Source organism: Notolepis coatsorum (assembly GCF_963971535.1).
Source record: "Notolepis coatsorum genome assembly, chromosome: 10".
Classification (NCBI taxonomy): Eukaryota; Metazoa; Chordata; class Actinopteri; order Aulopiformes; family Paralepididae; genus Notolepis; species Notolepis coatsorum.
The window spans coordinates 74,257,514-74,283,733 of NC_140174.1; the positions used below are offsets into that span (position 1 = coordinate 74,257,514).

Genomic DNA, 26,220 nt, shown 5'->3' on the forward strand with positions numbered 1-26,220 from the left:
GTCACACAGACTTCGCTGCATTATGGATTCTCTTATAGAATAGAATAGACACAGGGCGGCTAAGTGGTGCAGTGGGCAAGGCGCTTGCCACTAACGCAGGATATGCTGGATTCGAGCCCAGCTCTCGGTGTTGCTACCAGCTTGGCTGGTCGTTCATACTAACACAATTGGCAGTGTTAGGGGTGGGAAAGCTGGTGGGTGGGGATTGGACGTTGTGGACAGCGACTCCTACAGGTCGGTTGGTGCGCCTGTACAGCAGAATCAGGAAGCATCAGGGGCAGCGTGAGCCTCCCACGCGTTACTCCTCGCCACTGAGAGATCGCGCTGTACAGGTGAAAAGATGCGACAGCTGCCTCCTCGTATACCGGAGGGGACACGTGATGCAAGGCTTGGTCCTCACTGCAGCCGACCAGTGGGAGGCATAGTCTAGCAACATTCGAGACAGGGGAGGGGAGAATTGAAGGGAGAATTGGCGAGGCGAAATTGGGATGGGAGAAAAATAGAAAAATAAGGAGAAAACGTGGATACAAAAAAAAGAATAGAATAGACACAGCGTGTTCTGAAATAGGTCTCCAATCTTCTCATGTTGCATATTATTTTAATTAGACATTAAACATGTAGCCTATTATTATTATATAATGTGATCCGCCTTTGTTCTATTCATGCAACAAATGAGTTAGACTAAGCAATATTCCCGCAGGTTGGTCGTTTGAAAGTTTTCTCACGTTGCATATTATTTAACATTACATAACAAGACATTAACCATCTAAAGCGCCCACATGACACTAGACATATTTTGCAAAACATTAAATATCTTTGGAACCATTTGGGATAAAGACTCACTTTTGTATCTGAATCGGTATATTTTAAGTGTATCTCTCCGCCGCCCACATGCTGAGTGGCAGTGCGCGGAAGTAAGGACGTTTCATATCATCTATGGAAAATTCCTATCGTTTCTCAATAGTCCAGTGTGCTCCGCAGATCGTGCCGTGAGACAGACAGGTGCTGGTTGTGCGTAACGGTTGGTGGTGCGCCCTATCCCGCTATGGGATGTCCTTTACACACAGAAGCCGGGACGTTATAACAGCCATATCTTCAACTAATAGTTGATTCCTTGACTAGCCCGGTACATAGTTGCATGTCAACACATCTCAATCAACAGGTAACCATCTGTTTTTCCCCCCAAAAGTATCTGCAATTTGATTACTGTGTTATTTACAGTAGATTATAGTTACCATATATATATATATTTTTAAAGCTGTGTCATGTAATTTGTTCCCAGCCCTACTTACAGACATAGTGGTGCTGGACGTCCTACCTGGTCTCAGATTCGTTCCCGATCAGAGGTGATCCGAAGGCCCCTGGGTCCCCTCCCTCCCTCCCGGGACCTGCCAACAGACACAGCTGCTCCGAGGCCAAGCCTAAAGCAGAGCCTTGGCCCCTGGCCTTGGGACTGTCCCCGTACATCGACGACGTTACTGAGTCCCTCCGCAAACTCTGCCGGCCGGGGGACCCACGGCCCGGCAGCGTGCCCGGGTACGAGTCCCTCATGTCGGGTATCTTCTGCGGGGACGAGGACTGTGGCACCCGGAACCCCATGGCCAACATGGAAGCAGCATAGGCATCATTATAGAGCGGCCCTGCGGACCTGTAGAGGGCGCCGCTCTCCATCAGCTCTCCCTGTAGCGCAGCCGCCGAATAGGACGTGAGGGAGCGCACCGATCCGGCACCCACTCCTCCTACTCCTCCTCCTCCCCCTCCTCCTCCACGGCGGTACAGGGAGCCGTACGGGTCGGCTCTGGCCGGGAGAGGGGAGTGAGGGCCCCCCGCCAGGCTCAGCCGGCCCGGGTCGGGGCCCAGCGAGTAGGGGTCCGCGTAGATCCCCCCTCCGCCGCGGTCGTCGCCCCGCAGAAGCACCACGCTCCTGGAGCCGCCCACCTCCTCGTCAGGCTTCACGTCCCGGCGCTCCAGGATGGCGCTGGGGGAGGCGCAGAAGGCCGGTTGGGGCAGGTGGTGGTGAGGCTGGTGGAGCTGCTGCTGCTGGGGGTGATGGGGGGAGGAGTGATGGGAGTGGGGGTGGGGCAGGGAGTGGGTGTGGTGCGGCTGGTGCGCGGGCCCCGCGTAGGAGGAGGGGCGGCCGCCGCCGCCGTAGAGGAGGCGCACGCGGGACGGCGAACCCTGTGGGGGCGACGCCGAGGAGACGGAGTGCTGGGAGGACGCGGGCGCATTGCTGAGGCGACGGTTGGGCGGGGAGTCCTGAGGCGCGTACACCATCTCCCTCTGTGACGAGAGAACAGAGGTCAGGAATACAGTCAAGGAACGCCCACTTTCTAATGAATGTCCAATGAACAGGCTCGGTCACACACACATAAATACACAATATTTAAACATCTCTCCTGGTGCTTCCTGGTTGCTGTCATTTCAGTGTGTTTGTGTGTGTGTGCGTGCGTGCGTGCGTGCGTGCGTGCGTGCGTGTGTGTGTGTGTGTGTGTGGTGCTTCATCTCTCCACCACCAGCCTTAAGGCCATGTTCTCCTTAGAAGGAGAGGCTCTAGAGTCTTCACCACCTGTTAAATACAGGGTTTATCCCCTATACATTAATTAGTTACTTTAATAAGAATCGTTTTTGGTGTTTACCCCATCGTAGAATAATAATAAAAAGACTATTCCTCAGTAACTAAATAAATACATATATTGTATTTAATTAGTCTCTCCTGATTGAATTGCATACTTTCGGAAATATAGCTGGTAGGGAGTGTAACGGTACACAAACCCCACGTTTCGGTACGTACCTCGGTTTTGAAGTCACGGTTCGGTACGGGTTTTCGGTACGGTGGGGGAAAGTTTGGCTTTCCATGTTCCACTCAGGGGTGATGTTGTGTGCAGTAACTAATTGTACTTGTAGGGCTGTCAACGAATATTCTATATTGAAATTAATAATCGACTTGTAAAGAAAAGAAAAGAAAACAATAATTATATTAAATTGTGAAAAAAACAGCCCCCGGTGGGCGGTTAACATACCGTTGTATTCGTTTGGTACACACTACAGCCGTTCGGTACAGTACGGTACACACTGAAACGGTTCGGTTCGGTACGGATACGTTTACCTTTACACCCCTAATAGCTGGGTGATGCAACAATAGCATCAGTAATGATCCTGATGAGGTTTGCCACCATAACAATGAAATAAAAATGGGGCAGCTACATGGCGTAGTGGGCAAGGCGCTCGCCACGAATGACGGAAGGTCACGAGCTGCGCAGGTGAAAAGATGCGACTGCTGTTACCTCAAGTACCGGAGGGGACTTGTGCTATGTATGACTTAGTCCACATTGCAGCCGGCTTGTGGGAGGCAAGAAACAGCGTTCGTGACAGGGGAGGGTTGAATTGGATGATACGAAATTGGGATGGGAGAAAATATAGAAAATGGGAGAAAAAGTGGATCAAAAAAAAAACAATGAAATAAAAATGTGAGCTTATTTTTGCTATAACTGACGGGTCCGTTTCCCTCTGTACCTAAAACCTTATCGAGTTGGATATTTCCCTCATGTCAGAAATTTTCTGACAAGTTCTATGCTGCTAGAGTGCACCACACACGGCAATACGTTTACCAGGACCGCAGTCTTAAATATCTTTAATCCAGAGTAGGGCTGCTTGGTTATGTAGAAAATCATAATCACAATGATTTGATTGATATTCAAATCACGATTATTAAACAGGACTATTCTTGTTTTTATAACATCATATGACGACTGAATTTGTTCTACCTTTCTTCTCTACCAAAGGCTGTCTTTCTGTCATCTTCTACTAAGTCTAAGTCTAAAAAACAAAGACTTTTTTTTCAAAATAAGAAACGTGCCGTGGCTCCCTCCTCCCTCTCAACATGAACTGAAACTACTGCTTGGGTTTGGGCGGACGGGAGGAGCGCGCCGCTGTGTAAGGGTGTGCTGCATTTTCATGATGAAGCCAAAATCGTAATCGTAAACCCAGCTCTACCCAAACCTTAACTATAACCATAACCCTACATTTATCCTAATGCTAACCATAACCCTAAACTTAACCACGATTTAACGGCAAAGTCACAGAGAAGCTAGACATTGATGTGCAGGTTTTCCTAGCATATGCTACGAATCAGTTTGCAAGAATACGCTAGTAACACAAACGTGTGAAAGTGCCATAATGTCATATACCTTTATATGGCAGCATAAGTATATTGTGAGTGTATTAGCAATCAAAATATGGCATAATATTTCTGAAAGACAGGTGGTCAGGAGATGGATACTTCATATGTGGTTATGTGTAAACAGGACAAATTACTGCTTGGGCTTGGGACGACGACGACACATTTCACCCTCTTTTCAGCAGTCAGAGGGTGCAAGGATTGTCATTTGAGAGACGAGTGTTATACATTCTACCTATTCAGTTCCAGTACTACAGTATTATTTGAGACAGAATCAGGCTGCTGCAGTACCAATGCAGGATAACTACAGGAGAGATGATGAGACGAGAGGGGGGTCGCTGTGTGAGTGTGTCTCCAAATGTCAGCCTAACCTGTGGTTGATGTTGAAACATGAAAAGATCCTCTTTAGGGGTCTATCCGAACAGAACAAGGACAGGACAGATGAGAACAGAAAAGGACAAAATAGGCCTGCAGAACAGTGCAGGGGATTCAAAATTATCAAAAGGAGTACGGCCAGCCCCGGGCCAGAAACCAGGGCTGGAGCAACGGTACAGTGAGGGGGACACACACAAAAGAAGACGAGACACGTCTCTCTCTCTCTCTCTCTCTCTCTCTCTCTCTCTCTCTCTCTCTCTCGCTCTCTCTCTCTCCCGGAGACGATGCAAATTGAAAAACCAATATTTCCACATAATAACTCTTAGGGCTCCTGACAATAGCCCCCCGCGGAACACCCTGGCAGCGGACTAATGACTCCAGTGCCATCATCTTCCATCTTGTCTCTTAGCAACTGACTGCCTCGTCTCTAATGTGCAGTCCTATAATATGCTGATGATGGCTGCATATATCTTTCTATCCTTTCCACCCCCCCCCCCCCCCCACCCCCCCCCATCTGGCCCCCAAAGTCACTAAAGTCATCTGCTGGTTTTGTTCTGCCCGGGCCCCTTTCCTGAAGTCACTCCGCCAATCATCAATCTCATCCTATAAGCTCTGTAGATCTGTTCGGTCCTCCCTCCTCAGTCCTCCTCCAATCACCTGTCTGGATGGAGTTCAGTGGTCCTGGTCACGCTTTTACGACCCGTAATCAGGATATAATCTTGGCTGTGCTCAGGTTCGATGGGGACAGGCACATGCACACACACACACAGAGACACACACAGACACAAACACACACACACACTTATACCGGGTACACTCACTCATGCGCACACACTCGCACATACATACACTCAAACAGTTATGTGCACAACTGCACACACACACGCCCACACACACACACACACGCACACACACACACACGCACGCACGCACGCACGCACGCACGCACACACACACACACACACACTCACAGCCATGTGCACACACATCATTCACCTTGGTTAATAGGCAGCCATTGTATCTCACACACATAAAAAGTCAAGGTAAGCCCTGTGGCTCGATAATGTAAAACGCTAGGGAGGACTCTGAGCCACGTGCAACCAATCCACCACAGGGGAGATTGGATAGTTGACCTCTAAAATGTAAACACAGACGCACATACTGTACATACAAACACAAGAGACAAATACAAACACACACACACACAAGTGCATGCAAAGAATGGCCCACAGTGTTTGATTGACAAGAATGAAAGTGGCACGTGTCAAATCTCCCGTCTGTCCTATTCACTCCTTCCTCTTCCTCTCTTTTCGGGGCATTCCTCTGCTTTTTCTCTTTTGGAAATCTCTGTCAATAAAGCTTGAAGTCAATAAAACTCTATCGGGGGCGCTCCAGTAGCACACCATGTACCGCGCTGCGTCGCGGATCGGCCGACCCGAGTTCGATTCCCGGACCCGCTGTTATTTGCCGAATGTCTTCCCCTGCTCTCTCTCCCGTTTCACCCTCACTGTATCTGTCGTTCATGTCTGACCAGGAAAAGCGATAAACGCTAAAAAAAAGAATAAAAAAATTAAAAATTAAAATCTATCCACTGAACTACACAGGATCATTATGTAATACGTTTATGTGAAATCTCTAGGCGAGAGCGTCAGAAAAACAACAGTGAACAGTGTGGAAATGCACATTACTTCAGTATCATGCTGTCTGCATACCAGTCAAGCAGACCTCCTCACACACTGCAGTAGAGTCAAAGCCAGTGTCACCTTGACCTCCTCCCACATTCTGTTATTGCGGTCCAACTCGTCTGTCTACCAGGCCTGTCTTCCCATGCTTTGTATCTAATGATGTGCCAAAAGACATCAGGTTAGGCAGTTAGTCAGGCACCCACCCACACCCTTATGTCCTACTCATCACCAATAACACCATTATGTACAGTATGTATGCTAAAATGAAGCCAAGTCAACTGCAGAGAAATGTCTGGCTACTCAATACGAACACCACTATTACTAGGATTACTCATACTGCTACTATTTTTGTTACTACAACTACTATTAGTATTGTTACTACTACTACTACTACTACTACTACTACTACTACTACTACTACTACTACTACTACTACTACTACTACTACTACTGTTTGTAGTAGCACTACTGCAACTATTACTACTACTACTACCACTACTATTGCTACTATTGCTACTACTGCTGCTACTACTACTGCTATCCCTACGGCTACTGCTACTACTACTGCCACTGCTACTACTACTGCCACTGCTACTACTACTGCCACTGCTACTACTACTGCTTCTGCTGCTACTACTACTGCTTCTGCTGCTACTACTACTGCTACTACTACTGATATTACTATTACTACTACTACTACTACTACTACTGCTACTGCTATTACTGTAACCGAGTGGATTTGAACCTGGGACCACCACAGTCGGCCGCACTAACCAGCTGAGCTAAAAGGTCAGACCCCTTAGCAGGTGCTGGTTGACTGCGACCCCCAAGAAGTGCTTCATTTACAATTATTTATTTTACTTTCTTTCTACTACTACTACTACTGGCATTACTACTACTACTACTACTACTACTACTACTACTACTACTACTGCGGCTTCTATTACTACTACTACTACTACTACTACTACTACTACTACTACTATACTACTGATATTACTACTACTACTACTATTACTACTACTACTACTACTACTACTACTACTACTACTACTACTACTACTACTACTACTACTACTACTACTGCTACTATTGCTACTGCTGCTGCTATTACTACTGACATTACTATTACTACTACTGTACTACTACAACTACCCATAACCCCTACTTCAGCTGTGGCTGAACAGGGCCTTGATCCAGTGTCTCAGCAGTGTTTACACTGTGTTATGCTTCCTGTCAGAATATAACGCCCAGTCAGCATGGCTGGTGAGCAGCAAAGGATTTGGTGCTGGCTCAGGAGAACAGTAAGATTACATTACTCATTCATGCGGTCCTGTCGAATGGAGTGAGCGACTGAGCCTAATTTATTATCGGCGTGTAATGGTGTTTGTAAACAACATAATATCAATGTTACCGTCTTGGGAGTTGTGTGTGTGTGTGTGTGTGTGTGTGTGTGTGTGTGTGTGTGTGTGTGTGTGTGTGTGTCATGTGTGTATGTGTGTGTGTGCGTGTGTGTGTCATTATGATTCTATGTTTCGGTATGTACCGTATCTGTAAACATTCTCCACTGCCATACTTCATACTGTTTCTCTGTAATCACATAACAGAGATGTGTGAGCAACCAAGGGGACGGAAAGCTAAGGTGAACATTAGACAATCAAGTGAATAACATCCATTCATTGTGCTGCAAAGTGCAGCGATCCGTGTGTGGTCCGGGACAAAATAAGTGGTCTTGGAAGTGGTAATTGCTCGTCATTGCGGAAAAGTAATTATTATTAAGGAAGTTGAGCTTCCTATTAAATGGATAGTTCAGATTTTTGTACCCCTACCTAGACCTATTTCTTACTTACTTAATACTTACTTACAGTCTTTTCTCCTCCTCAGTCCCAACCTTTGTTAATTTGTTCTTACTTTCAACCCTCTGAAACATACTGATGAGCCATTGGATCATCCAACATTAACATCACTGTCTTTTGAAGGTGGTACCAGGGCTCAGTTTTTAAGCTAGCGCGAAGCCAGTGATATGATATAGCGGCATGGTGGTGTAGTGGTTAACACTGTCACCTCACAGCGAGAAGGTCTAGGGTTCGATTCCCGCTTGGGGACCAGGTTTCCGCGTTGCCAGGTACCCAGGACCCCACCTATTCTGTGTGGAGTTTGCATGTTCTCCCCGTGCTCGCAAGGGTTCCCCCCCCAATAAGAGAAACCCAATGGAAAAACATGCACAACAGATCGCTAACGCTGTCGCATCCCTGACGAAGACTGGGCAGGAGCACTTGGATTGGTCCCCGGGGTGCGGTCCTTCGCCGACGCCCCTATCTGCTCCCGGCTGCCCTTGGGGGGAAGGGCGATGGGATGGATCAAGTGCATCGGCAACCCAACAATTGCATGTGTGTGTGTTGCTGTGTGTGTGCCGCCCATCGCATGTGTGTCACTGCATGCCAAATAAAGACTTCTCCAAAGTCCTGCATTATTATTAGTATTATTATGATATGAATCTCTTGCAGCTTGCAAGGAATCCATTGATACCAAACATGTAACACGTTGACACCTCCAATCTCGAACATAAGACGACTACTCTTTTTTACGGTGTAATTTGGGACAATATGGCAAATGCAAAAGATGGAGAAGGTGACCGCGACACGCGGCAGTATCCGAATAGCAGTTTTCGGGGGGATACATTTTCTGGTTCAGAACCGATACCACTACAATAATAATGACACTTGTTTGGATGGCATGAGTTCAGACAGATATTGTACCAACTAGATGAAATTAGTTTCTGATTCATTGTCAAGGGAGCAGGCTGGGCAGTGGTGTGATTCCACAGGTTAGAGCACTGGGAGTGTTTTTCACACTGGTCTGTCCTCTGCCCTCAGGGGATAACCAGGCCATCACCCTGCTGCTCTACGACAGAAATTGAGACAGAATCCGTTACTGATGCCTCATCACATTGGCGATGTGCCGTGTTGTATTTCAGTGGTCACATACGTTGGATTTTTCCTACTTTTGTGTTGGAATGCATGCATAAGCTAAACACTAAATGTTTTTTGCTAGCTTTCTGTTGTGTTGTCATGATTAAATCATTTAATTAGTGAATCAAAGTTGCAAATATATAAAGATATATACACTATAGACCAGTGGTTCTCAACGTGGGGTCCGGGGACCTCCAGGGGTCGTTGAGGGGGTTCCAGGGGGTCCCCAGCTAAATGATGTTTTTTTTCAGTATTATTTCAATGACTATGTATATGAGTGACTATTCTGAGCATAGGTTTCACTCTCTCTGTTATCTCCACCTATATAGTTATGGAACTCTGGACTAAATCATATCTAACAACCAATATCTTCATAGTTGGCGCCTTGGGTCTCATGAAAGGCGCTATATAAATCTAAGAAATTATTATTATTATTATTATTATTATTATTATTATTATTATTATTATTATTATGGGGGTCCCTGACCTATTACGTATCTAATTGGGGGTCCTTGACATGAACATTTTTGAGAACCACTGCTATAGACTCTACAATCAAAGTTTTATGCTGGATTAACGAGTATAGTTTTATTCAGATTTATATTATGAGTGTGGGTGTTTATGTTGGTTCAGGGATAAGACCCAGAAATCTTTGATAACACCCCAATTCGAAATTACAGTGTTTGTCTAGAACAGCGGTTCCCAAACTTTTTTGGCCGCGCACCCCCTGTCACCTGCCGACCTAGCTCGCGCACCCCCCAATGCAAACATAAAAAATTATAAATAAATAAGTCCAGAGACTCCGTGCTGCTGCTGACTTTAAATCAAATAGGTGTCTGTGGGCAGTCAGCCGACATTAATAAACAACAGTGTGTTATAATCACATTTTTATGAGCTAACGAATTCCGTTATATTGGACATTTGTATTAATTATATCAAGCGAATAACTGAGAAATTTGGCAGAGAGACGGCAACATTATCGTGAAATATAAACGTTGCGTGATGACTATTATATCTCCGCCTCCCAACGAAGCACATACCAATAGTATGCAACTGCAGAGCCGCAGAGCCAGCGGCGCTCTCATCCCGGTCTGGGGTAGCTCAGCAGAATTGCCAATGGCTGAATTGGAGTATTGCACTGTGCGCGCACAAGTGTCTGCTCTGCGGCTGCATGCTTCTCGCAAATCTAGCTCTCGCTGCCAAACCAAATGAATCTCGACATCGCTTCACCAATAGTCGTTATCAGAACACTACACACATATCATAATTACATAAAAACTTACTGCTTATCTCTTACAGAATGACCTCCTAGACCCTAATCAGTCAGGCTTCAGGACTGGTCACTCCACAGAGACAGCCCTCATTGCGGTCACAGAGGCACTTCACTTAGCAAAAGCGAAAGGCCTCTCCTCTGTCCTGATTCTCCTAGATCTATCTGCAGCCTTCGACACAGTCAACCACCAGATCCTCCTCGCGGCCCTCGCAGGAATGGGAGTGGCTGGCTCTGCGCTGACATGGTTGTCATCATACCTCAATGACCGCTCCTACCAAGTGTCATGGAGAGGGACCCTGTCGGCCACCCGCCCCCTGCGGACGGGTGTCCCCCAGGGCTCGGTTTTAGGACCCCTTCTCTTCTCCCTCTACACTAAATCACTGGGTAACATTATCACGTCTCATGGCTTCTCCTACCACTGTTATGCCGACGATACTCAACTCTTCCTCTCCTTCCCTCCCTCAGATATCCACGTCTCTGAGCGGATCTCGGCCTGTCTGTCCGACATCTCCGCCTGGATGACGACCAACCACCTCAAACTGAACCTAAGCAAAACAGAATTGCTCCACCTGCCGGCCAAATCCTCCCCCCTGACCGACCTTTCCATCACAGTCGAGAATGCAGCTGTGACCGCGTCCCCGACCGCCAAGAACCTTGGTGTTGTCCTCGACGACCAGTTGAACTTCTCTGCTCACATCGCAGCGACAACCAGAACCTGCCGATTCCTCCTGAGCAACGTCAGAAGGATACGCCCCTTCCTGACAAAAGAAGCCACCCAACTCCTCGTCCAATCAACAGTCATCTCCCGCCTCGACTACTGCAACGCACTGCTCGCTGGCCTCCCGGCCACTGGCACTAAGCCTCTTCAACTCATTCAGAACGCAGCGGCCCGCCTGATCTCAAACCTACCGAAGTCGGCCCATGTCACCCCACTTCTTAGGGACCTGCACTGGCTCCCCATTGCTGCACGAATCCGCTTCAAGGCCCTCGACCTAGCATACCGTGCGGCAAAGGGAACTGCTCCCGCCTACCTCCGGTCAATGGTCTCTAACTACACACCCTCAAGACCCCTACGCTCTGCATCTTCTGGCCGCCTCAGACCTACTCCTATCCAAGCTCCGGGAGGGTCATCAAAGAGAAGTCGCCTATTCTCAGTCCTTGCCCCACAATGGTGGAATGAACTACCCACCCCAGTTAGGACAGCCGAAACACGTCCAATCTTTCGCCGTCGACTAAAGACGCACTTCTTCAACCATTATCTGAATAAAAAAAAAAATAAAAAAAAAAATCTAACCCTAACTAACCATACTGTCATGCACTTGTCCTAATAAACTAACCTACACTGTAGCACTCAACACTTTGATGAACATTGTTACTCAGCTGATAGAGTTGTGCTCTTCCTGATGGCTTGTCGTACAGAACTTGTAAGTCGCTTTGGATAAAAGCGTCAGCTAAATGTAAATGTAAATGTAATAGAACACACATCGTTGTCATTATTACCCTGTTTTCTTGGTGGAGAGCCACCGGGCTGTTGTGTCTGTGCTCCAGCTGTCATCACCACGCTCTGTCTCCACTCTAAAACGCTGCTCTCCGCTTCTCTCCAATTCCTCCTGTCCTCTTTCATACTTTTATTGACTTTAGATTCACCTGACAGTTTCCCTGTTTTTAGCCAGCTCTGCATGTTGTAAGTGCCACAATCCCGCGCTGGTCCCGCGCTTTTGGCAGGAAGTTATTAATGCACTGGCTCGCGCACTGGCTCGCGCTCGCTACTGTCATCGGCCCGCTGTTAAGCCCGCATATAGGAGACCTGAGGAGACAGACTCCATGCAGAGCGGAGCGCATCAGCACAGACGAAGCGCACCTCGCCCGAGACATTGTTTATTATTATTATTATTATTATTATTATTATTATTATTATTATTATTATTATTATTATTATTATTATTATTATTAAAACGTACGTTTTTTATTAAAAAGTTTCTTGAATTTCATGATTTACACAGTGAAAATCCCCATTTGAAATAATGTATATTAGTTATATATTTATTAGTAAAATAACGCCATTAGCCTTTTCATGTCACGCACCACCGCGCACCACAGTTTGGGAACCACTGGTCTAGAATAAAAGCACATTTGGTCAATAACCACTCTTGACGCATTTTCAAAAATGCAAAATGCTAAGAATCAATGTGAATAAGAACAATAGAGATTCATTCTTCAGTTGAGCAGTCTTCCCCTTTTAACACTTGGTGGAGCAGTGAATATTCCTGTTCCTGAACACACAGGACACATAGGGTGACCAGATGCAAAAAGTCCAAAAGTGGGACAACAGTAAGATTTTGGTGGGACAAAGTGGGACAACAGTAAGATTTTGGTGGGACAAAGTGGGACAAAGTGGGACAGATAGATAATGTAAATTTTTTTATTAAAATAACTGAGTCTGGCAAAATGACAGGAGCTAGTTTCATACCACAGTCGGCTGACCTGTATGAATGGGAGTGTTGTACTGTGTGATAGACACTTGTTATCTCAGCTGCAGTGACCTTGTCCGTCTGGCTATCATTGTTTGGTTTAAAAAGAAACGTATCCATAGATCTGGATGTTTCTTTTTGGTGAACCACTTTCAAGTGAGACTCACGTCCACTGTGGCGCTTCAAGTCGTATTCTTCTCCATGCGCAATTGAAAACGAACTATGACACAAAACACAGAAAGCCTGCTGCGGATTGCCTGCCATCTGCCTCACATGTGTCGTTTGCCAGTCTTGGTTGTAACTGCAGGTCCGTTTCTTTTTACTGCTTTCCATCTTGAACTAGTTCGCTTGTAATGTTGTTGTGTTTTTTTTGACCAATCAGATTTGCGAAATGAGGTAGCGTCACAAGTTCAACTCTCACGAGCAGAGCAGTGCGCTAAATTACTATAACCAATCAGATCTGCGATATGAGGTAGCGTCACGACTCAGTCACGTCACAAGCAGGCAAGCAGCGCGCTAAAGTACTATAACGGGTTGCTACGTTTACTGTCTGTAGGGAGGGGCTTTTAGATGCATGTTTTTTTTTGGCTTCGAAAAGAGGGACATCCTCTCAATATGAGGGACGCGGGACATTTGGTCAAATGGTGGGACAGTACAACCAAAAGGGGGACACCTGGTCACCCTACACATGCGCACATACACATGCGCACACACTTCCATTGATTACATTGATTCGTTCCCTAAAGATGATCTTGTTAAAGAGCCACACTGACCACTACTGTACACATGCCCACCCTTAACTCAAATGGGTCCTCACAAGTATATTACTATAAGTACACACACACACACCCGAAGGTCTCCGTTCGCCAGGTGTGGGTTATGGTGGCTGGGGTAGCTGCCGTAGATTGGTTCCTTGCAGTAGATCTTGATGACACAGCGGTCTTGGACATCTCGAGGGTCCTCCAGCTCATAGAAGACGTTACGTGTCTCGTCTTTGATGAGCAGCGCCGTGCTGGGACACCTGGGGAGTGACAGGATTAACCAGAGTTTAACCTCTGTGCCAATTCCAAGAACACCTTCTTATTTACAGCAATAACCTGCGGGGGGGGGGGGGGGGGGTAAGGGTTACACCGGTTTCAACTACAGTTGTCTATTTTTGGCCGATGAACAACAGGTCCACAGAGGTCAAGTGCCTTGCTCAGGAGCACCTGGATCGTAAGTTAAAGGAACACGCCAACATTATGGGGAATGCGCTTACCGACTTCTCCAGAGTCAGACAAGAAGATAGATACCAATTTCCTCTCTGTGCGTTCAGTAGAAAGCTATCCGGCTACAAGCTAGCTTAGCTTAGCACAAATTAATGGAAGCAGATATGGACCAGCTAGCCTAGCTGTTGGCCAAAAACACCTATTAATGTGGCTAGTGGTCCATATCCTCTTTATGCTTAGCCAGGCTAGCTTGCAGCCGGATAGCTTTCTACTGAACGCACAATAGAGGAAATTGGTATCTATCTTCTTGTCTGACCCTGGAGAAGGTAGTAAACTTAACACATGTCCCATAATATTGGCACGTTCCTTTAAAGTGGAGGGGAGAAAGAGCTTCTTGTTTGGTTCACCCATCTGTGTTTCCCCCTCTGACCCGAGGGATTCGAGCTTGCTTCTCTAACCATTAGGCTACTGCTTCCCCCTCAGTCATATGAGGAAAATGAAGATTAAGAACCAGATATCATCATCAGCATTTCACCACTTATTGCCCTCCACCAACCAGTGATCTATATTCATTTGCAGGTATATTGGAAGATCTTTAGCCGCATGAGTTTCCCATAATGAGAGTATCTACAGGAGGCCGGTAGCCAGGAGTTTAATAGCACGTTGAATGGAGCTGGGAGTGTTGACATAAGGCAAAGTGGTAGAGGTGTGGTCTGTGGACTGATTGTGTGTTGTGACATGAAAACAACTCATAAGAGTGGACTTTACTGTATGCAGCACATGTTCCTTATACAACATGAAGGGTATGTTGAGTTTCATTAATGTAGTCTGCGTTTTATTAATGTAACCATAGTTTTATTAATGTAGCCTGAGTTGTATTAATGTAACCTGAGTTTCATCAATGTAGCCTGTATTTCCTTAATGTAACTGAAGAGATCCTTCCAAGCTTCCAAGTCAATGGAAAAATCAGATGGTTCCCAGTTAAAGGAATACGCAAACATTATGGGGAATTTGTTTCTGTGTGTTGTTTCACTAGCCTAGATTAGCACAATGAGTGGAAGCGACTTAAAAGTGGATAGCCTACTGTTGGCCAACATAACACCTCTCCCAGAGTTTTAAGATAAGCTAGCAATTTCGTATTTGATTCCTGTCATTGTGCTGAGCATGCAGGGATATACACGGATCTCTTTCTACTGAAGTGATTGGTATTTCTTTCTAGATACTAATAGGATATTATCTATCCTCTTGTCTGACTCTAAGGAAGACGTTAAGCGAATTATCCATAATGTTGCTGTGTTCTTTTAACCTTCACAAGATAATGAGGTTTTTATCCAATAGCATTATGTTTTCAGCTGAAGTGTCTGTTAGTTGACGGTCAATAAGTGTCTTAGTTGGTCACCATTTAGTGTCTCTGGTGGTCAGTGAATGTCTTTCAGCTGAAGGTCAAGTGAGTGTCTGTCAAATGACAGTCAGTGAGTGTCTTTCAGCTAACAGTCAAGTGAGCGACCATGGAGGTGTGTGAGCGACCATGGAGGTGTGTCAGCGCCGGTCTACCTGAGCATGGCCATGGTGAGTCTCTGGGGGAACATGTGGACGATGAGGGTCTACCTGAGCATGGCCATGGTGAGTCTCTGGGGGAACATGTGGACGATGAGGGTCTACCTGAGCATGGCCATGGTGAGTCTCTGGGGGAACATGTGGACGATGAGGGTCTACCTGAGCATGGCCATGGTGAGTCTCTGGGGGAACATGTGGACGATGAGGGTCTACCTGAGCATGGCCATGGTGAGTCTCTGGGGGAACATGTGGACGATGAGGGCCCTCAGAGTCTCCAGGCTGGTCAGCTCGTGGGTCAGATGCACCCTGCGCGTCTCCTCCCCCAGCTGGAGGAACAAGATGCCTGGAGACGTTCCGACAGGGAGAAGACGGAGAAGAAGGAGGAGAGAGGAGGTGTGTGTGTGTGTGTGTGTGTGTGTGTGTGTGTGTGTGTGTGTGTGTGTGTGTGTGGGGGGGGGGGGGGGGGGGGGGGGGGTAGGAGAAGGGACAAAGGAGGAGAAATGGAAAATGGAGAGGAAGAGAGTGAGGTGGAACTGTTAAATCATCCTTCAAATACACATTTGAATTTAGTTCAAATTATTCAGAGAAGAAAAAAAATAAGAAATAAGGATTTTTCTCAAAAACAAACATGCCACAATTATTAGCATCCTGGGAAATTCTTATGATCAAAATTCAAAATTGAATAGATGTATATTCTGATTATATACATTTATTCTGTCCATAAGAATTCTCGGAGTGCTAATATGATATGCATGTGATGTGTGAGAAGTAATGACAACAATTCTAGATTAGCCTTACTGTCAAAATTAAATAATAAACATTGCCAGAATCAAATGGATTAGATCTATTCTTGTCCATTTACCATTTAAAATATAAGAAATATACACAATATGCTGCTCAGTAAAAGTAATAAGGTCCTCTGTACCAGCTGATACTTAAGCACACACACACACACACACACACACACACACACACACACACACACACACACACACACACACACACACACACACACACACACACACATAGGCGTAGCCTATAAAACCATGGCTATGGTCACCAAACACTCTTCCTCTTTTTTCGTTCCATCGTATCGGCTGCGTGCACCGTATGTAACTAGTAGGATGAAAAGATCAGAGAAGATTCATAATGTTGAAAGCTTACCGGAGGATTGCTTTTCCCTGGCTTCTTCGGAGCTTGTTTCAGCGACACATGGGGCCTGTGCTGATGTGTCCTCGGCTGACGACGGCAGACCGAGGGGCAGCGTGCAAGGTTTGACTAACAAGTCGGCTTGTACAAAGGTGAGGTCTGTGTCAGTAGGCATCAATGTCGGTGTTGGTAATGCTGTGGAGTATGTTTCGGCGCCAGGGCCGGGGCGGCTTGGCGATCGTTCCACTGCAGTGGACGGTTTCCTGGCAATTCTGGAGCACGCTGTTAACACTAATGCTGCTACTGCTACTTCTGCTAATGCTGATGTTGACGCTGAAATGGATCGTTGTTCTAATAATCCCCGCCGCGGGATACCGCTTGTCCCTCCTCTTACCAGCTTCATTGATGAAGGTCAGTCGGTGGTGGATGTGGGGGGTTTCGCTGAGTCCTATTTACCTTTTTTGCAGGTAAAGGGGCTAACAACAGGGTGCAGGCCGGGGGTACCGTGGCTAAGCAGCCAGGTAGCTTTTTTCCTGTGCCCAGGCGGGGATGAACGACGTTCCGCCCGGCCGATGCTTGATAGCGAATCGGATCGGAGGGTGGCAGTATGGTCGGATGAGTTGTATACTGCTACAGGATGGTATTTAGCGGCGGCCAGTGTTATGGCTCAGCTGGCTAGTTTCCTATCCACAATGGTGTCGGGTAGTAGGACTTTGGGTCCAGCCGGCATTGTAAACATGGTTCATGTTTGTGGTGTTATGGAGATCTTGACTCAGTCGCAAACTATAACTGCAGGGAGGATTAAGATGCTATCAACTTTGGTTGTTAGGCATGTTTGGTTGGAGCAATCTCCTCTTGGGGAAGAGGATAGGTTTTCTCTCCTCACGACTCCTTTTTCCACAGATAGTCTTTTTGGGCGTTCTGTGGAGGCGCAGGCGGTTGTTGATCTGGGTCCTACACCGCCTCACGCTGTGCAGCCAGAGGTGGGAGCACGGTCTCGTCAACGACTGTGGCGAGATCCTCGACAGGCGGCCATGTTTCCCCCGCCAGTGGTGCCCTGGTTGGAGAGTCAACAGGGTGCCACGAGGCCGACAGCCTTGGCGGCCGAGGGATCGGCCATTTTGGGTGAATTCGAGTTTGGTAAAACAAGCCGTCGTCATTTTTCCGCGAGCAGCCCGCTCCCCGTTCAATCCTCTCTCTGTTACTCACGGAAGCGGGGCTCTGATCGTTCTCCTTTGGCTGCGGGCCGCGAACCTTCATTGAAGCGTATGCGGCCCCATTCTTCACTTCTCATGGGGACAGGGGCTGACACCCAGTTGATGGCTGAGCCTGGGTCTGTCCGTGAGAATGTTCCGTCGCGTGGTTCCTACACCACAGGTTGTGGGTGGGAGGAACCTGGTGTTACAGCTGCCACTAGCTACAGTGGTCAGCTGGGGGACTCGTTGCCTCTTCTGTTGAATGCTCAGCAGGGGTTACCCCGGCTTCGCCTTCGCCAGGCGGGGTATCGCGCTGTTGCCTCCCACTCCCGTCACAGCGGCAGTGGTCTGCAAAGGAGAGGCGAGCGTGATTTGGGTAGTAGCAATATCACTGCAGGGCTTCGGCGTGTAGGAGCCCATGGGGTCCTCATGCCTTGCGTGTCTAGCTGCGGAACAACTCCTCAGCATGCGCTAGAGGGGTGTTCAGGGGGGGGTGTGTGTCAACAAGTTTGATGACAGCTTCTCCCGTATCAAACCGGCCCTTTCTGTTGGGGTCCCCCCTTGGGTGCGTCGCACAGCGGGAGGGACCGGGCCAACTATCTACTGTTCCTTGCGGCCCAGCGTCAGTTGACGGCGGGTGCGCTGTGGGATTATGTTCACATATGGCGACAGGAATGCCGTCTGAATCGGTGGATGGAGAGAACATTGGAGGGGGGGGCTTGTTTTGCAGTTCGCACAACCCCATCCTCCGTTCTCAGGTTTGGTGCCGACCCTATTGTCAGGGTCAGACGCAGTGACAGCCCTGGCCGACGAGATCCAATCTCTGTTGGCGAAGCAGGCCGTCGTTGTGGTCCCGAGAGAGGACGCAATGTCAGGCGTCTACTCCCGTTATTTTCTGGTACCCAAGAAAACAGGGGGGGTCAGACCTATACTGGATCTGTCCGCGTTCAATCGGTTGATTGTAGCGAGACCATTCAGAATGTTGACCGTCAAACTCCTTCTGCTTGCTGTCAGGAGGGGAGACTGGTTCACCTCCATAGACCTGAAGGATGCGTATTTTCACATCCCCATTTTCCCTCCTCACAGGAAATTCCTACGTTTCCTGTTTCAGGGCGTAGCGTACGAGTACCAGAGGATGCCGTTCGGTTATTCTCTGGCTCCCCGCACATTCACCAAGTGCGTGGCGACTGCACTGGAGCCCTTACGTCGTCGGGGGTTACGAGTTCTATTCTATCTCGACGACATTCTACTCCTCAGTCGTTCGGAGGAGGTTGCCAGGTCTCATACTCGGCTGGTGGTGGAATTCCTCACCAGCCTGGGTTTTGCTGTGAATTGGAAGAAGAGTACCCCTCTTCCCAGTCAACAGGTGGAGTACTTGGGCTTGACATTGAGGTCGAGGCCCATGATTGCAACCCTCTCGGAGCGGCGTCGGGGGGTTCTCCGTCACGTGCTCGGGGGTTTCCGTCTGGGAGGGACGGTTACGGCGCAAGTGATGCGTCTGCTGGGCATTATGTCGTCTGCTCACACGGTGGTTCCTCTTGGCCTCCTCTTCATGAGGAGGATACAGAGGTGGTTTCTCTCGTTGAGAATAGATCCGGTGAGGGACAAATGGAAACGGTTGACGGTTCCTTTGTCGATATGGGGAGATCTCGCCCACTGGAGGAGGCTGGGTATCCTCACCATTGGGGTCCCCATAGGCAGCAGGGGCTCACACGTCACGGTCTTCACCGACGCCTCTCTCACGGGTTGGGGAGGGACGTGTCGGACCCATGCAGTAGTGGGCAGCTGGACAGGTCATGCTGATCCGGCTACCCTGCATATAAATGTGTTGGAGTTGTAGGCGGTCCTCCTGGTCCTCAAACGGTTCGACCACCTGGTGGTTGGCGAACACGTTCTGGTCAGGACGGACAGTATGACGGCGGCGGCGTATATCAACAGGCCGGGTGGGACTCGTTCCATCCACCTGCTCCGGGCGGCGGTCGAACTGTTGCTATGGGCATCCCGCAGGCTGCGCATTCTGAGGGCGCTCCACATTCCTGGTACAGAGAATATGGGGGCGGATATGATGTCTCGGGGCGGTCCTCATCACGACGAGTGGGAACTCCGCCCCGACATAGTCAGACAGATCTGGGATCGGTTCGGGGAGGCCTCGGTAGATCTGTTTGCGTGCCGACGCTCTCACAAGTGCCCCTTGTGGTTCTCGCTCAGTCGAGCAGATCATCCCCCCTTGGGGGTGGATGCCTTCTCGACCTTTCCATGGCCGCCCGGTCTTCTGTACGCCTTTCCTCCTGTACAGCTGTTGAGTCAGCTGTTGGAGCGGATACGGAGGGAGCGCAGGACGGTGATCCTGGTCGCGCCGGACCGGGGCACGGCAGTGTGGTTCCCGGTCTTGATCCAGCTTCTGGTCGCTCCTCCTTGGGTCATTCCGTGTTCGGCGACGGCCCTCTCACAGCACGACGGGTCACTGTTCCGTTTTCCGGTGTTGAACCAACGCCTGTTGGTGTGGCTGGTGGGAGGGTGAGTCTGGAGAGGATGGACCCCTCTGTGGTTGATACCATCCGGTGTGCGCATGCTCCCTCCACTGTCGCGGTTTACGCGGGCAGATGGCGTGCGTTCCAAGAGTGGTGTAAGGGGGGGGGGGGGGGGCTGGGACCTAGTCTCCTGCCCCCTGGATGCTGTCCTGAGTTATCTCCAGTCTCTTCTTGATAGACTGTCGGCCTCGACGGTGAGGGTATATGCGGCGGCTATATCCTCCTATCATGAGGGAATTGAAGGGACTGATCAGCCACCCTCTTGTGAAGCGGTTCCTGCTTGGCGCTCGACGCGTTAAGCCGGTGCAACGCTCCTTGGCTCCGACTTGGGATCTTCAATTGGTCCTCGGTCGGTTGTCCTTGGCCCCGTTTGAGCCGCTCGAGCAGGCGCCGTTGGGACAGCTGTCTTTCAAGACCGCGTTCCTACTGGCTGTCACTTCCGCTAAACGCGTGGGTGAGCTCTGTGCTCTCTCGGTACGTCCAGAGTGCCTGTCTTTTCGGGCCGATTGCGGTGCCACTCTGCGACCTAAGCCTGCTTTCGTGCCTAAAAATATCCGGAGTTCCTTCCGCTCCCGGGATATTGTGGTTCAGGCATTTCGTCCTCCTCCTCACGCCAGTGAGTTGGATGCAGGCCTTCACCTGTCATGTCCAGTCCGTGCTTTGGGAATTTACCTCAGCCATACTCAGGACCTCAGGGTTACCGATCAGCTTTTTGTCTGTTACGGTGGGTCTCGTGCTGGTAAGGCACTGTTGAAACAGCGCCTGTCCCATTGGTTGTGCGAGGGCATTGCCCTCTGCTACACATTGGCTGGGCAGGATCCCCCTGGGGGCGTCAGGGCGCACTCCACTCGTGGGGTGGCTGCCTCTGCCGCTCTCCTGGGTGGGGCCTCGGTGGAGGACATCTGTGCTGCAGCTTCATGGTCCTCCCCGGGCCCCTTTGTAAGGTTTTACCTCATGGACATGACCGGGGGTTCTGTCTCCCAGGCGGCTCTGGGGTCTGTGGCCTTTCCTGCTTCCCGTCCTTTGGTAGGGTAGCAGGAGTGTGTGGGTATGGGCCACGGTGTGTTGGGTCACACGTGGTTCCGCCTGTGCGGTGTGTTCAAGGGGTTCTAGTTCCCTCTTGTTCGCATTCAGGTGGAGTTGACTGCGCCCCCCCTTCATTAGGAAGGATGGGGTGACAGGGCTCCCCGCACCCCTTGATGTGGGCTTACGGGTCCTCAGGGGGTACATCTGTCGGGTCTCGCGTCCGCTCTAACCCATATCTCATTAGGCTAGAGCGGGACGCGAGAGCCATATACGATATATAACGATAGGTTATGTATATAACCTAGTTATATTAGTATTGGCTGAGCGTCCCGCTCTACGCGGACCTGAGTTCCCTTTGAGGGATCTTTTACTGGAACGAGATTTGGCGAGGAAGAGTGTTTGGTGACCATAGCCATGGTTTTATAGGCTACGCCTCCATAGGGGCGGGGCCCGATCAGGTATGGGTGCATTAAGTTGTTCGTGTTGATGTACAGTAGGTACTAGGAGATAAGGGGTATCTCATTAGGCTAGAGCGGGACGCTCAGCCAATACTAATATAACTCGTTAATTGCCATGCGGCATGGCAGGTGTGTGGGCTTGATTGACACCTGATTGGTGTCAGGTGTCCATTGCCTTTAAGTAGGCTTGGTTGACTGTGTTCGGATGCTTGTCCATTTCATGTTTTCCCTCAATAGTAGAGGAGTGTCCCAAGCTCATGCTTCTAGTGTTTTCTCTGTCTCTAGTGCTGTTTGTTTTTTACTGCTAGGCAGTGGTGGTTACTTTGTTTTTTCCCCCCAGTTATTTTATACCGGTGTTTTGTGTTTCCTAGAGCTTTTATTTTTATTTATTTAATTTTTGTGTTTTCCCCCACCCTCTCATCGCTCAGAGATTCCAGTGGTTACCCCTCTGGGGTAACTTTAAGATTCCTCTTTTTGGGTGTGTCCTACACCACCCCAGATCCTGACAGTTTTGAAATGTTTATTAACTCACAACAATTTTTTCGATTAACTTAATTTATTTTTACAATAAATCATGTTACCCTTTTTGACCCATTGAACACTGATCTCTCCACACACAAGAACACACACATACACACACAACACACATCACTTTAAACATCACTTTAAACACACGTCACTTTAAACACATAAGAAAAGGACACTTTAAAGGAAGAAAAAAAATTATCACCTTAAGGAAAACTGTTGTGGTTCTTGTATAGTTAGTAATAGCAAGTATAGCATAGGGACAGAGTAAGTAAGGGATAATGTATAGCTACGAGGTCATTGTCGCAAAATAATTGACCGACACAGAGTTTAGAATACAGAGGCGCCTCGCCGAGGTGTTTTAAACGTAGTGAAGGTCAATTATTTTGCGACAATGACCGAGTATAGGCTATACATTATCCCGCTTATTACATGGCTAACTTACTAACAATATACCTAATTCATTTTACACCATCGACAAGACGAGATCAAATGCAGATGCAGTTGTTCTGTGGCTCTGTCAGCCCAAATAAAGTGATTATTATTATCGCTGGCAGCCGGCAGGTGTGTCTGATTGCACTGATGCAGTGTGTGTCAGTGGGCTTGATTGCTCCAGCAATTAATTGATTATTGCGCGTTGCCCATGGCAGCGGTCAGTTATCGAAAAAGAATTCACCGCTGTCAGGGGCTATTGACCAATCACAATCAAGCATTTCGGCGAATGTTAAAACGCCATGTAATAAAACTGTATATTGTATAGTAGTGTACATAGGACCCAGTGCCTTTAATTCATAGCTAACATTGTATTGCATTTATCTCAGGACTTTTAACATAGAATACTATTTATCATGTCTATTTTATGTCTATTTTATTATCTTCTAATTTAATTTACTATTGTATTCTTGCACAATCGAAGCGGGCATGGCCACCCGCATTTCACTGTATGCCCTGGTATGTATGTGATAAATAAACCTCTTGAATCTTGAATATTGACCCCAACAGCCTCCCATAGTTCCTCTGATTTCCCCCCGGGTGACTGGTGACCTGTTTGTGTACATTCCTGAATCACGTGCACCACAGTGACAATAGTACCATGAACATCCATCGAATGTCTTAACCAAGTTGTATGCAGTGATGAAAGGTCTTTCCAATGAAACACCATTTACTTAACTTTACACAAGTCGAGCTATGCAAGCTGTGCTTGCTAATGTTAGATAGCAGTGTTGATACGTAAAGGCCTCTGCATGCTACAGAAACTTCAAAGCAACTGCAACACAACATCGACAAAGCAACGGTGTTTTAGACACTCTGCCTTTATGCTTCTGCAACATCGACGCGCAAAGTTAGTTTAACTAAAGTTAGTTTAGGTTCGTGTTAACGTTAGATAATGTACAAAATAAACGTATTTCCGGTGATTTTAGACGTCGCTCTTTTATTTTGAAATCCCCCGACCGGAAGTGTTATAGTGTCTGTTGCTAGCAGCTTAACTTTCTGTGCTTTTCGAGCTAACGTTACCGTAACATCATTAGTTTCCAATGGAGAGGACATCGGCTCACATGCAGCTCAAACTACCTATTGGAATAAATTCATTGATTGATGTTTAACTTGTCCCTGTGTGTGTCCATTCATTTCGACTAGCAAACGTTGTATTTAACGTTAAAGTTACCTCAGGATACCATTGTATTTAGTTGGTTAGCTATGTAGCTAATATGGATAGCATTTTGTATAGCACCAATGCTAGCTGGCTACAGCTTTATTTACTAAATTATGGAGGCTTTTTAATCGTCAAGGTAAGAGAGGATTTGTCATGATCAACTGAAGGCGTATGCTATGGAACAATATGTGCTTGGGTTTTCAGAAAAAGGCCAGCTATGTGACGCTAATTATTTAGCATCAACGCTGGCTGGCTACAAATATGGCGAGACCAATATTATTCTATGACAGCCCCGCCCCCATTCGCTAACCAACCAATCACTGCTACGCAATATCAACGCAACGGTTGTTTAGGTTAGATTTGGGGGACATGTACACAACGTCCAAGCAACACAGTCTACAAGACCCTAAACAACAACTGTGCTGAAATCGCGCTGATGTTGTGTTGAAGTTGCTTTGAAGTTGCTGTAGCATGTAGAGGCCTTAAAGGATAACTCCACTATTTTGGGAAATTTGCTTATTTAACATCTTCCCTGGAGTTAGACAAGAAGATGCATACCTTTTTTGTCTCTGTGCGTGCATTTTAGCTTTGGGAATAGATGCTCCGTTAGCATAGCTTAGCTTCATCACTGGAAGTGAGGCAGGACAGTAGCCTTACAGTGCCTTACAGTGTATTGCAAGGTCTGACATTGACCAAACTTGATATGCATGACCTTGGTGGGCTCTAGGTCAACTCCTGAAAAGGGGGTCAATGTCAGACCTTGCAATCAAAAGTTAGGGGCGCACTGAAATTATGGCAAGGGTTATTAGCCCCCTAACTTTTGATTGCAAAGTCTGACATTGACCCCCTTTTCAGGAGTTGACCTAGAGCCCACCAAGGTCATGCATATCAAGTTTGGTCAATGTCAGACCTTGCAATACACTGTAAGGCACTGTAAGGCTACTGTCCTGCCTCACTTCCAGTGATGAAGCTAAGCTATGCTAACGGAGCATCTATTCCCAAAGCTAAAATGCACGCACAGAGACAAAAAAGGTATGCATCTTCTTGTCTAACTCCAGGGAAGATGTTAAATAAGCTAATTTCCCAAAATAGTGGAGTTATCCTTTAAGGCCTCTACATGCTACAGCAACTTCAAAGCAACTTCAACACAACATCAGCGCGATTTCAGCACAGTTGTTGTTTAGGGTCTTGTAGACTGTGTTGCTTGGACGTTGTGTACATGTCCCCCAAATCTAACCTAAACAACCGTTGCGTTGATATTGCGTAGCAGTGATTGGTTGGTTAGCGAATGGGGGCTGTCATAGAATAATATTGGTCTCGCAGAGAATACCATCCGCCATTGTTGTAGCCAGCCAGCGTTGATGCTAAATAATTAGCGTCACATAGCTGGCCTTTTTCTGAAAACCCAAGCACATATTGTTCCATAGCATACGCCTTCAGTTGATCATGACAAATCCTCTCTTACCTTGACGATTAAAAAGCCTCCATAATTTAGTAAATAAAGCTGTAGCCAGCTAGCATTGGTGCTATACAAAATGCTATCCATATTAGCTACATAGCTAACCAACTAAATACAATGGTATCCTGAGGTAACTTTAACGTTAAATACAACGCTTGCTAGTCGAAATGAATGGACACACACAGGGACAAGTTAAACATCAATCAATTAATTTATTCCAATAGGTAGTTTGAGCTGCATGTGAGCCGATGTCCTCTCCATTGGAAACTAATGATGTTACGGTAACGTTAGCTCGAAAAGCACAGAAAGTTAAGCTGCTAGCAACAGACACTATAACACTTCCGGTCGGGGGATTTCAAAATAAAAGAGCGACGTCTAAAATCACCGGAAATACGTTTATTTTGTACATTATCTAACGTTAACACGAACCTAAACTAACTTTAGTTAAACTAACTTTGCGCGTCGATGTTGCAGAAGCATAAAGGCAGAGTGTCTAAAACACCG

The 26,220-nt window shown here is 47.5% G+C and overlaps 1 protein-coding gene across 1 annotated transcript in view; it reads right to left on the reverse strand.

Moving 5' to 3' along the window:
* Window positions 1-26,220, reverse strand: part of LOC311235397 (SRC kinase signaling inhibitor 1-like) — a gene marked incomplete at its 3' end in the record, with an annotated part of 164,224 nt that overhangs the window by 69,694 nt on the left and 68,310 nt on the right. Inside the window, exons 4-6 of the mRNA XM_084322852.1 lie at window positions 15,932-16,061; window positions 13,803-13,974; window positions 1,319-2,280 (exon numbers count right to left, since the gene is read on the reverse strand). Coding sequence (XP_084178978.1) covers window positions 1,319-2,280; window positions 13,803-13,974; window positions 15,932-16,061 — 1,264 coding nt within the window. The remainder of the gene's footprint in view (window positions 1-1,318; window positions 2,281-13,802; window positions 13,975-15,931; window positions 16,062-26,220) is intronic.